At 48.0% G+C, this 13268-nt stretch overlaps 1 protein-coding gene across 2 annotated transcripts in view; it reads left to right on the forward strand.

Annotated features, from left to right (window-relative positions):
- The first annotated feature begins 470 nt into the window (after positions 1 to 470).
- Positions 471 to 13268, forward strand: part of NPEPPS (aminopeptidase puromycin sensitive) — a 29959-nt gene continuing 17161 nt past the window's right edge. The window contains exons 1-2 of one of the 2 annotated variants that reach the window (XM_065039677.1): positions 471 to 799; positions 7338 to 7422. In XM_065039677.1, the coding sequence (XP_064895749.1) occupies positions 677 to 799; positions 7338 to 7422 (208 nt within the window). In that variant the 5' untranslated portion in view covers positions 471 to 676. Of the gene's footprint in view, positions 800 to 1141; positions 1395 to 7337; positions 7423 to 13268 lie in introns of those variants that run through there. The other variant, XM_013368947.3, reaches the window with a different exon arrangement.

Raw genomic sequence — 13268 nt, forward strand, 5'->3', positions numbered from 1 at the left:
CAGGCCCATGCCAGCCAGGGTGACTAGTTAACGGGCTACACCGTGCCAGCCCGGCCCCGTGCCAGATACACGGAGCCAGCCCCCCGGGGCCGGGTGCACCGGGAGCTCCCGGTAACAGACTGCACCGCCCTGGCTCTATCCCGGGCCGGGTCACCCGTTACCGGGCCGCGCCGTCCCGGGTTGTTCCAGTCCAGGTCACCCGCTACCGCGCCGTCCCGGGTTCTCCCGGGCCGGTGACCCGTTACCGGGCCGCGCTTTCCTATGGTCCCGCCGCACCGGGCGCACGAGGAGGAGCGCCCCCGGGAACGCGCGGACGGATGCGCGCGCACGGCCCGCTCCCGCTTACGCAACCGCGCTCCCGCCGCTCTCTACGTGCGCGGCCGCGTGGCGCCGCCGCGCGCACGCGCTGTTCCTCCTCCCCCTCCTCCTCCTCCTCCCCCCTCTCCCCGCCACCGGCTGCCTCGTGCCGGGAGCGCGCGCGCGCCCCCGCCCCTCCCTCCCTCCCTCCTCCTCCGCCGCTGCCGCCGCTCTCTCGGTGTCTCGGTGCGGGGCCGCCGCGTCCCCGGCAGCACGAAACCCTTCCCCGGCTCCCGCCCCCCGCCGCTCGCTCCCTCCGTCCCTCTCTCCCCCGCCGCCCCGCCGCGGGGGGGCGCAGCCCCGCACCCGCCGCCCCGCCATGCCGGAGAAGCGGCCCTTCGAGCGGCTGCCCGCCGACGTGTCCCCCCTTAACTACGGACTCTGCCTCAAGCCCGACCTCATCGACTTCACCTTCGAGGGCAAGCTGGAGGCCGCCGTGCAGGTAGGGCCGCGGCCCCTCCTCCTTCTCCCCCCGGCCCCGGGGGACTCTCCCCTCAGCGGCTCCTCCCTGAGGGAGCCCCGGTTCCCGCTCTCCTCCCTCAGCCAGCGGGGGCCCGCTCCCCGCCGGGCCCTCAGGGCCTCCCCGCCGGGGCCCGGCCCTTGGCGCGGCGGGGCCGGCCGGGCAGGTGCAGGGAGGCCGCTCGGAGCTGCCCCGTCCCCCCCCTCCCCGCCACGGTCTCCGCCCTCCTTTCCATTCAGCTTATACATATCGATGTATAGATCCCCCCCCCGCCACCCCGGGCAGCCCGCGGGCCCCGCCCTGCCCCGCTCCGGCCCCCGGGAGCGGCCTGGGAAGGGCCGGGGCTGTTCCCCCGGGCGTCCCCCTGGGCGGTCCCCGGTTCTCTATGTAGGTTAAGCGGGGAGCTGCCTCTGCTGTCCCCGGCTTCCCCCAAATCTGTACCCAGCCAACCCCGCTCCTGTCCTCAGCCTCCAGCGTGCTGCTTTTATCTCTCTCCAGCCATTCAGATGGCTCGGGATTTTGCTGGAAAGACAAACTACCACATATGCAATTAAGCGAGAACTCCTCTACCAGCACGGTAAGCTGGTAGGCCTCGGTGGCACCGAGGGGCTCGCTTGGCGGTGGGAAGGGGTGCGCAGGCTGGAAACACAGGGTCTTCCACCTCTTCCCAAAGGGAAAAGCTTCCCCGTGTTCACCCTTCGAAGCCGGAATGTTTGATGAACGCCCTGAAGTCCCATAGTCATTCTTAGGCAGCCGTGCCAAGATTTCCTAAATTTGCTTTCGTGTCTTTCCTTGTGCAATGATTTGAAATAGATGCAGGGTTGTAAGGGCTTACCAGTTTTTTTCTTAAAACGGGATGGCTGTGAAATATTCGAGGGAGATTTTAAATACCGAGATGTGCACAGATTTAAATCTTGGTCCAAAGGGGTGGTAAAACCCTGTAAAATGGGGCAGCATCAGGGCAATAAAGCTGCTCAGCCTGAAGCAGGAGGTGTGTGCGAGTTGGGGAGGTCAAAAGGCTGCGGGTGATTGTGGATCTTGTGACTTTTGGGACCTGGAGGAAGACAACCAGAGATGAGTAAGTTTGTGTCATGTGGAAGAAGCATTGGAAACGTGAATTGCCTTGCTGATTTTGTTCTAGCTCGAGTCCTCTGGCTGCTGCTGATTTTGGGGGGTCACAGTTTGACAGTGCATCGGCCTGGTTGAGAAATTCCTGGTCTCTTCCGTCTTAATCCCAACCGCCTATTCCCGTCTTCGCACCCAAGTTGCTGCTGCTCAGTCCTGTTACAGCTGTGGGGCTGTGCTGTAAATGGGATCACTGAAATCATCCAGGTTAAAAATAACACTTAGGGGGAGGGGAGTTGTGGCTTTTTAAGCCAGTGTTGCTACTGAGGAGAGAGTCACACTGAACAGCAGCCTTGGGAACTCCGTTTAAATCCGGGAATAACAAGGATTTGGAGGCTCCTTGTGGAGGTGGTAGCTGGTTTGAAGACTTTAGTCCTGTTGAGATGTTTAAAATATTGTTTGCTGTTCAGGGCATTGCTCAATGGATTCCTAGAGCAATGGATACCACCTGACAACACGAAATCCTGGACTTTCCTACCAGCTGAGGGCATGTGTTAAGGAGGAACGCTGACCTGGCGGCTTTGAGGTTGTAAAAAACCCTCTTGCTCGCATCATGGTGAGCTGATCCGGTGTTCCCACAGTAGAGTGGATTGAAAAAATATAGGGTGAGATTTTTTTAAACATATCTAAAATATATACCTTTATTTTAAAGTTACTTTTAACAACCATAGATGGAAGAATCACAAGGCCACATCCCACCGTGTGTCAGCAGGTGCAGGGAGGTGTGTGGGCTGAGTTCTGCTTGTCTGGAGTTGGAAACCTGGAGAAGTTTGCTGTGGCTGCCGGAGTCCAAAGCACAGTCAATGCACATCCCAGAATATCAGGGGAGAACTATTCTGCACCTTAATGGAGAGAAGAACAACCAGCTCACCTATGGTGCTGGGTGGACAGGATGTGGAGACTTTTTTGTACCATTTATCACAGTTAAAACCGCCAAAAATCCTTAAGGGTTGCTTGTGAAATAGTTCATTTGTCCCAGCTGGGACAAAACGTGGTTTTGGGAGAGTCGGGCACTGCGTGTCGGTAGCGGGTCTGGGGCTGAAATAGCCGCCTGCTCGCAATTCTTTGACTGCCCTGTCAATTTTATAACCTTTTAGCATTTTAAACTGTTGATTTGTTGGGCGTGTGGGGTTGTTTCTGAATGAGCACAATTCAATTTCTTTTTTTTTTTAATTTTGGTGGAAATAGTTCATCTACTTTATTCATCTGTTCGCTTGAGATTTAATTATTCTAACCCTGATTCTCAGGCTCTAGTTATCAGCGCCGCGCACTCGTATTACTCAGCGTCTAGGTCAACTTCTTTCCATTCTGCTTCTGATCCTGGGCGGCCTCTCCGTGTTTGGGAACAAAGAGGGGATGTGCTGCGGGTCTGCGCTCCAGCATCACGCCGAGGAGGCGAAAATGAGTAACTAGCGACAGAACCTCCTCCCAAAACCCAACGTTTTGTTTTAAGCTTCTAAATGAAAGCTCTGAACGCTGCGGTGGCTCCAAACGAGCCCGTCCGGAGCTGCGGAAGGTGTGTGGCTCTCCTCTGCCTTCCTGCTGATTGCTCCACATAAACTCCCTCCTTTGGGGAGTGCTGGGCGGGGATTCATTTCTTCCTTTGCACACTATGAGGTGTTTCTTGGTTGCAAAGCAACCTGTCTTTGCTTTGAACACTTTACAACCTGAGTTGGATGGCTCTTCTAAATATCTTTCCCGGTCCCTTTAATATGTCTTAAGGATACTCTGTTATATTTAGCAATGTTTAACCTGTATCTGTTGCTTTTTATAGGTTAATTATGCAGTATCTGCCAGACTAAAGAGTGTGTAGTCTTCTGATCCTGCTGCATGCCAGTTAAAGATTAATTGTGGCACTTGGATGTAAATCTTGAAAAATTAAGCTTAATGGGTGTAGTATTTGTGGTCAGTGTCATTTGGGGGGGGAAGTAATCTAGGATAAGTACATGGTCATGTTATCCAGCATTGTCACTTACATTTTCAGCACGTAGAATTAGATTTGGAGCGTTTGGATTTTTTAAAGAGAGATATCCTAGAACAGAACAGAGGTAATTTGGGTTGTTTTTAGAGAGTAAAATGGTAAAAACGTCCGTGCTTGTTGTAATGCTACGTTCAGAAAAGGATGCTGAAACCGAGTGACAAGATTTTAATTATCTGGTCTTATGAATGGCTCTAGAGGATTAGTTTTGACTGTAGAAGATGTCTTCTGCTGCACCTCACCCTGTCTTTCAGGTAGGCTGGCATTCCTCTGGAGCCATTGGGTTTAAAGTCCTCAAAAGGCTTTTCCATCAAATCCTTTCCTGCTCTGATAACTCAAAAGCTTTACAGCATCTTTAAATCCTGTTTGGCAGAGCCAAATAATGAGCTCTTCTTCCATCAAATGATGTTGGAAGACGTTTTGGGGGAACTTAAGCCATTATCTCCTACTGGGTGAGACTTTCCTTCCCAGAAGCAAGTGCTGAGCGGGAGCGTGGATGAGGAGAGCGCTGGGAAGAGCGTGTCAGCTCCAGTTAAAAGGTCTTCAAGGTCTGGAGTTTTATTGCAGGGCAGACCTGCTCATGGTATCTGCGTCTGACTAATCTCCAGAGGTATTTGAGGTCTGATTAATGTTCCTAGAGCTTCATCAAAAGCAACAGGTTTAAAGTTTTGCAACATTGCTTCATTCCAGATCTTGGCCTTAGTTCATCTGCTGCGTTTAGGTGTGTCAGCCTTATGGCAAAAGTGCTTTCGTTGGGGCATTTGTAACCTGCTCTTGCCTTGATTGGCCTCTTTTGTAGAAGAGAACATTTATTATATTATTGTGTGAGGTGAAGCGGGGTGACAGATCACATATACACAGCTTTGGGGTTGGTTATACCGTATGCAGCGAGATGCTTTTTTGCCTTTTAATATGATTGCACTCATGGAAAGCGCTGCCTGAGCAGACTATCTGTCTTCCAGAACATGGTATTAGCAGAAAGGGAAAAGCAGTTTCAAGGTACCGCTTACAGTAAAATTTGTTCATTCATCTTCCTGATACACCTGGTGTCTGTAACTGTTCGGCTGCAGGTTCCTGTGAGATTGAACGGTCACAAGTTAAGTATGCTGGGCGGTTCATAGTTTTATCCTTACAGGTGTGTCTGTGCTTCATTATTTTCAGTGGGTCAGAGGGAGGAGGCTCTTGTGCTGGAGCCCGTGTGCCAACATGAAGCCTTTTTTGATTTTCGCACAGAATGAAATGCTGAGAGCCTCAGAAGTGTGCAGCACACTGTCAGATTCCTATCTGCACGCTGAGTTTTGCCCTTCGTGTCTGGGGACCTGGAGGGTAAACATTTTTTAGGCTACTGGTTCTCTCAGTCCCTTTACGTTTTGTAGTATGTCGCACTCTTTTGTAAAACTGGCTTGGTATTTGGCAGAGGTAAGGGAAAAAATCTAAAAATGGGTAATTGCCTTTCTAAGGAGCCTCTGAAGTTGTCTCTGTTTAAACATAAACTTATTTTGCAGGCACAGTGCTACACTGAGAATCCTTGTGTCCTCAGCAGAAGGTGTTTTTTAAAGATTTGCCTGTTGTTAAACCCAGCATTATCTGCAATTTGGACGGCTCTTTGCGCATCTTGAATTCTTAATCCAGAGAGATTTGGATTTATAGATTGAATGAAGGTCTCCACCAGCGTCACTTCAGCTGTTACATTTGCTGGTTTGATGTTTGGCAAGCATGTTGTTTTTAGGGTCAGGTGAAGTTTATTAGGTAACATTGTTTTGCTTTTATTACCACAAAGAGGCAACATGGTGAGACCAGCACAGATCTGGGGACACTGCTGCAGGATTTGGGGAGATTCACCAATACTGTGTAAGCCCTTACGTAATATTTATTCTACAAACAGTTCTGCTAATGGGAATAAGCTCTAGAATTTGCTCCAGAAGCGAAGCTGGTGACTGAGGTTGGAGAGAAACTGGTGAGTTGGGTTTGTCTTGTGTAAACCACCCGCTGTGGGAGTTGCCGTCTCCTGGAATATCTGGGGTGAGCCCTTTGCTTCAGAGATTATTAGACTGGACGGGCTGCTCTTGTGATGTAGATACACCTATGAAGTTATACCTTTAAATTTCTTAAGGCTCTCTTATCACTGGCTAGACTTTTTATATACACAATGACTAAGGAACCATTTCTTCAGTAGAACAGCTTAAGGCTGAATATCTGTTTCCTCCTTTGTGGCAGAGCGATAAGTGTCTGTTTCAAACAGGACACTTCACAGCTTGTTATTTGATTTGTCACCAATGCTCCTTGGCTCAGGGGTTGGGATGGCAAGCTGGCGTGTGCACACAGAGCGCTCGAGGTTTGCTGTGGGGTGAAGGAGCTCCTGGTTTGTGGGAACCAGTTTCCATCGCGGATTAATGAGTCCAGTTGGTTCTGCTGTGTTCAGACATGGAGCGATGGGTACGGGTGGTCACAGGATGTTTTAGGGTTATAATAGTGAAAGCCCAGAAAGGGATATAAGTCAGTTTGCTTTCAGGGACTTACTGTCTGGGGTAGGAAGCAGTTCCTCTGTGCACACGTTAAACCCCAGCTGGCTGTTGCAGAAATTCTTGCTCTTTTATTTAAATAATTGGCATTGTCTACTTCTAGAAATTGGACCCCGGACTAGCAGCATTACCAGCGCGATCCAGTGTGATGATTCTAGTGGTTTCAGCCCTAAGTTTCTAAATAATTTCTAGTTTAATTCCCAAATATTTTACCCATTTGTAATTAATTGATATTTAATTTTAATTCCTCTCTATTCGAGCTCTCGCATCCAAATAGAAAGCTGGCACAGTGAGACAGTTTATTACTACGCTGGGAGCCGGCCACTTGTTAAATAAAGCAAAGTGTGTGCAGCCAAGAGCTGGCAGAAGGAAAGCTTGCAGGAAAATGTAAAGGCACATTTCTTGGCAGATGTTTTAACCTAAGAAGTTCTTACAGCGTCAACAGTTTAGAACACGGTACCGTCGGTTGTATTTCTGATCATCTCTGGAAGATGTAGGCTTGTGTTCCACAGCTTTGACTCCAGGCTGCTGTTGCTCGTCTCTAAAATGAAGCTTGCAGGCTCTCTATCTATTTTTATTGGTCTTGGATTCCCAGCCACGTACAAGGGCCCTATTGTCCAGCTTACATACCAATTTTTAACAGGCTGTCCATTGCCTTAAATAATTTACAGTCTTGATAAGTAGGCCTGGATGGCTTGAACACGCTTCAAGTGCGCATGTTCCGGAAGAAACGAGAGCAGTCGATGGAATATCTTCTTTTTTGCCACGCTTAAGCACTGCATTTTATTTCGGATACTTGATGATGGGGATTTTGGATGACAGGGCGGTGGGGATGCCCACTAAAGAGAGCAGGGAACACCATTTCTTCCTGGTGATCATCAATTTTCTCTCGCAGGTGAAACAGGCGACCAACCAAATTGTGATGAACTGTGCTGACATCGACATCATTACGGCTTCCTATGCGCCAGAAGGAGACGAAGGTAGGATTGCTTTTTTGCTGGAGTTTTTACACGTTAATCCGTTTAGTTTCTGACGTGAGGTGCTGTTGCCAACAGTTAACAACTCGCTTGCGAAATTGCATGATAGTTTGATAAGCTAATCTGCCCCTAGAAGCACAAATTAACTATCTAACCTTCACTCTCTTCTCATCACTACCATTGACATTATGTTTAAAAAAGTTACCTCAAGCTTCCATGAAATCTGCATTCTGTGTTGTAGGCAAAAGGAAGTTTGACTGTTTTTACATTATTATTTATCTTTATAGCGGATAACTGTGCAAGAGCATGATCTGTACCTGTGGACTTTGCGATATTGACAACATCTGTGACGAGGCCTTAGATAAGGAATGTAGCAATAATGGCCTGCGGTAGGAAATCCTCATTGGGAAGGACTTGGAAAAGTACAGACGACACTTCAGTGACATTTAGCAGGATGTTCTGAGCGTAGGACAACACGGAGAAAGGTGATTATGTGGAGGATCCAGTTCAGCGAAAGGCTGGAAGTTACTGGAGAAATCCAAGCAGCAGTAGCTGTTTGTAAGACACAGTTGCGGTGGTTTATATCTGCCCCACTTGTATTTAGAGGAGATTTAGCAGACACAAAAATTCAATTTTTGCAGTGACATTACCCTCGGACAAACAGATTTGTTATGTGACGAGTGGAATGTCTGCAATGTCTTTGCATTTAAATTGGTTTGGCTTTTACTTTTAACGTATTACTAATGAACCAGAGGTTTCTTGGGTGCAGTTGGAGGCCTGGAGTCCGGCCACCGAGTTGTGATGGAGAAAGAACACAAGGCTGTTTCCTACATGCTTGACTGGGGCTCTCGGGCCGTCCCCTGGCGCTCCGTTCCTTCTTCCACACGCCATCGTTAGCGATCTCTGCTTGATTGGATGCCGCGTGTTGCTACGTGCTCCTGGAGCTATTTCTTGTACTGAGTAATGAGGTGCTAACGAGAGTGGTACTAATAGCAGAGTGTGTGTGGAGTCAGCTCCACCTCCCACCCTGCTGGGAGCCCAAACCACCTATTAAGTTTTTATTTTGTCATTGAGAAAATGAAAATAAGTGGAGAAGGTACCTAAGAAAAATACATAAAATAGGGAGGGTCTCTTATTTTAGTGTATTATCTTTGTTGTTTTCACAGTTGATTTCCCTCTCGTAGGGGTCTATTTTTCTGCTCTTTAGCAGTGATATACTCTAGTTTTAACTTCAAAGTGTTAATAGTAGAGCTTCATGGAGACTTAGAACCAAGTACACTAGAAATGAGTTTCTGTGGCTTGAATGATTTCAGTAGAGCAGTCTGGTTGTGCTCTGGGCACTCACCTCTCACCCTGTTGCATCATAACTACTCAAGGTGCAATTCTGTTGCATGTTTACTATAATTATACTCAGGCTCCATGGGGTTAAAAGTATCTTTCAGTTTGGTGAACTGCCAACTAGTGTAATGGCTTTGGAAGGAAAATCGCATGAAATTGGCAGGGTATTTGCTGGCACCTGTTGACACAGCTCAAGTCAGTCCTACTAATGCTTCTATTGTGCGCAGCTTTGGGATGGTAATTGTATAACTGGTCTCAAAACCAGAGTATGAAATACAGGCCGATGAACCAACAGGAATATCAGCCAGATCATTTGGGTTTGGTTACTCAGGTCAGCTTTGCACCAATTGTCTGTATAGTATGTTTGAAAACAAGTGAGACGTTGGTGATTTCTCCTTTAAAGGCTCCAGTGAAGAATCGTTACCTCTTTTAGTTCTGTACCTCAGTGGGGAAGAATTTGTCTCACGCTTGTCTGTAAATGTGAGACAAAAGATAGCGGGTCACTTATCTTCTTCCAAGTGTGGTTCTGTTCTGAGAAGCAGCTGTGTGAAAAAGTGACCTTCTTGTCCAACAGACACCTTTCCCTTGTTTGTGGAGGTGATTTGTTGATTTTGTGCAGGATCATTTATTCTTTTCCTAATAATTCTTGTTTGAATTAGAATGATTATACTGCACCGTGGCTTGCACAACAGAAATCTTGGCTGGAACCGTGGGCCACGTTTCCCCTCTCCTCCTGTTCGCTCTTCTAAAGATGGATACAGCAGAGGGTAGAACTTGATCTTTGGAATTTTAATGCAGATTTGCAGGGAAATCAGATTATTGCCCAATATTTGACAAGAAGCTGAGGGAGGATCTCTGAAGCTTTAAAGTCAAAAATTCTGCTGCGTATTCCGCAATTGAGCGATAGCGAATAATAAACCAGGAGGGATTGATTACACAGAACTTTGGAGTAGAAGCATTCCCTGTTTCATTATGCAGCCAGTGCAGTGAATGGGACTGGGCGCTGTGGCTTTGCCGGTGGTGCCAGGTACGCTGGCATGGACCAAAGTGCTCCAAAGACTCAGTGTGCTGTTGCTGGAGTAATGAGCGGCTCCTCCCACTGGTCCTAATGAGCAATTGTTCTTGTTTTTTCCCAGAACCTTGTTTTTAGCATTCGTAGCCCATAGTGCAGCCTCAGCGCTGAGGTGTGCGGGTGCTGAGCTGCTTTTGTCCAAACCATTGAGTTTGCTCAGCCGAATGAAGAACTGAAAAGGCAAGTTGGTTCTTAAGCTAAATTTTAGGGGATTGAGTTTCATACTCAGTGAATGCTGAGTAGCTTGAGCTTCTTGTGCATCCCTCTTTTTAAGGAGCTGTGAAATTGCGGTGGAGTCATCGGCAGTGAATTCCATTGTTTTTTGCTTGGAAAGCTTTTCAGATACTGGGGAATCTAAAGCAGCTTCTCAAATTTAGAGATGCTCGGAGGGCAGTAGTTGGTAATTCCACATGGAAAATTAAAAGCAACCACAGCGATGTTTGTTTAGCAGAAATAATTGAGTGAACTTTGATTTGGACTTCAACCTTTAAAAGATTTTAAGCCAGACCTTGTTGTTTTAGTCTTTTCTTTCCTAGTACGGTAGGGACAGGAGTGGATGCTGGTTACACCAGGGCCACAGCTGATGTTTAAAAAACAGCAAGAAAAGGCCACCAGCACTGATGGAAGCGATCAGGAAACTGCACTGCCTGCAAACTGCCTCTGCAAGGGGGGAAAGCAAAAAGAAAAGCAGCTTGGAGACAGACCGTGTTCCTGATCCGAGCCGAGGGAAGGGATGGAACACACAGCTGGGGCCGGGGGGGCAAACGAGCCTCCTATCCTGCCCAAGCACACTGCATTTGCTCTGGCCCGTTGTGAAGCCTTTCTTTGTTGTAGCGAAGCTCATCTTCATCCTTTCTCCTGGAGAGGACTCCATGTGACGGGATTTTTAATGGTGGGGTTTTTAAGGAGGCTTGGGCTGCGTTGGCATGGACGATTTGGGAATATCTGATATGTGAGAATACTCCTGACTCCTTCTTTTCCAACCACTGGTTTGAAACGTGAAAATGCATGAAAGGGCTCGAAAGCGTTGACATTTTGGAGACCGTGTCGGTGGTTCGGGGGTGATGCCGTGTCAGCACAGACATGGGTTAAGCCAACGTGTTCAGTGTGCAGATGGAACAGGCAGAGCGCACCCCGTCGCTGCAGCTCGGCTGACGAACGCAACTTCATTAAGCCACCATACCTTAATTGCCTGTGACTTCTCCCTGCCCTGCAACGAGGGCCGCTTGAAAAAATCCCCTCTCTCACACTTGGCTTTGTCTTCACTTGGAAATACATGCACATTTGACATTGCTTAACACCTTTGGCTGCGATCCACGGTTATAAGCGTGTCATACAGAAACCAGGCTCCTTAATTGCCGTTTCCATCTGGTTACTGTGCAGTGTCGGGCAGAGCTCTGCAGAAGGGCTGCCCTTCGTTGTCAACGCTGTTGTAAAATGTGATACGTCGCGCTCCCAGTTTGGGAGGGTCGCTAGGTCTGATTTTTATGCTTTTTTATTCTTTCCAAAGACACGGAGCGCTCGCAGCTCTTTATTTTCTCATGCGGCTTGGTGCAGACTGTGCACTAATGTGCTAGTGATTAACTTGCAACCTCGCGGTGCCAAACTCTCCAAAGTTCGCAGGCTGCCAAAATTGTGTCGTTCTCTTCGGGAGCTTTTGTATTCGGCACCGTTAGGAACCCAGAGACCCTTTCACCGCAATTACATCTTTGTTATAAGCAGTTCTCTTGAACTCCAACAAAAAGCATTGTTGATGGTTTTCCGTGGTTCTTTTGCTCTGCATTAAATTATTAGCACTGAATAGTTTTTGAACAAAAAAACAAAAACGTGACTTTGAATCTTCCACTTACATTCTGCAGTTTCAGAAGTTGATGTCTAAGCAGCTGCTTTGAGAATTGCCAAAATTCGCTGGCGTGGAGCTGGGAAAGAGCCTTGTAGACACCAGCTCCTCAGAGTACGTGTTGTGAACCTGTAATGAGCGTCACCTCTCGCTCCAGGTGCCCTCGGTGTTAATTGCTGGTCCAGGGTGGTTGGGGTGGGCGCTCTCAAGGCTCCTTGGCTGCAGATCCGGGTGGGTGTTTGCCCCAGGTGGCTCCTTCCAGCCCCCTTGAACTACAACTTGTTGTAACCTTGTTTCTAACCTAAGGGTAATTGGGCTCCAACCCTGTGAAATTAAGGTTGAGAAGTTCTTTGAAACAAGGTTGCTGTCTGCAATGTTTAATGTGCTTTCACAGGGTGTTGCAAAGCCCAAACCTGCAGGTCTTCACCTTGTTTACCTGTGCCTTTCCTAAACCAGCTTGAAAAGGTTATAAAGCAGCAGAGCTACAAATTGGAACACACGTAGGACTCGCATTTGGGGAGGAGGAGGGGGAAACTCGATCTCCATTGTCAGCTTTTGGCAAAAGATCCGCATAACGCGCATTCCTCTGCGTTCCTCGGTTTCAGTAGGTTAGAACCGTGATCCTGAACTCATGGTATTGTTTGTCTTCCGTATCAGATTGTTTCCATTAGAAGCTGTAAAAAGATACAAATGTTTTTGGTTCGCTCTGATCATTTTGAGATACATGGTGGGGCGTGTTTCTGCGTTCTTGTTCTGATCTTTATCAGCGTTTCTCAGGTTTTCCACCGCTCAGCATCTGCAGGTTCCCCAGCAGTGGGTTCCTCCCGAGCAGCCTCACGTCCATTGCCGACAGGTATTGAGTCCTTCCCTCTGCCCCAGGTCCCCAGCGCTGTCACAGAACAGGTTTGCTGTCGGTTGGACTCTAAAGATACCCGGGGTCAAAATTCATCGGATCTAAACCATGTGCTCAGCCTGTCGCTGGGAAGCCCAATTTCAGGGTATCGTGTTGTACAGCTGCGTTGTTCCCCCAAATATCTTCTATAACGTCTCTTTTTCCGCCTCGGTATTCCACGGAGTTAGAAGACAATCTGAACCTTTCCTTTTTGTTGCTCGCTGGCATTTTGGTGTCCTTGGCACGTGTTCTGTTTAACTGCTCTGCCTCTTACAGTTGATTTTAAAAATCTTGGAGCTCCTCAGTACAGACTAGTAGTCTAAAGTTCTTCATTTTTACAGCTAGGATTGTTTTATTGAGGTATTTATGTGTTATGTGCCCAAGCACAGCGGTTAACTCTGATTAAGCGCTGAGCAGAGGCTGTGAAACCAGTAGTTAAGACTAATGCATTCATACAGCTTCTGCTTTTGTGTTCTCTGTGAGCAGAGGTTGGTATTAGCTCTGACTTGGGGCTGAAATCATACTATTCCAGAAGAAATAACACCTTACATTTTATAAAAATAAAAATGTGTTTGCAGTTACTTCTGTTACATATGGAACAACCCAGCTGAACATGTGAGTCGCTCCAAATACCTGGATTCGTGGAGTGGTACATGAGGATGGGAAACAGGGCATCCTGTAAATTGAATTGTTGTTTCAAACAAGCT

The sequence above is a fragment of the Columba livia genome, chromosome 23 (assembly GCF_036013475.1).
Source record: "Columba livia isolate bColLiv1 breed racing homer chromosome 23, bColLiv1.pat.W.v2, whole genome shotgun sequence".
Classification (NCBI taxonomy): domain Eukaryota; kingdom Metazoa; phylum Chordata; class Aves; order Columbiformes; family Columbidae; genus Columba; species Columba livia.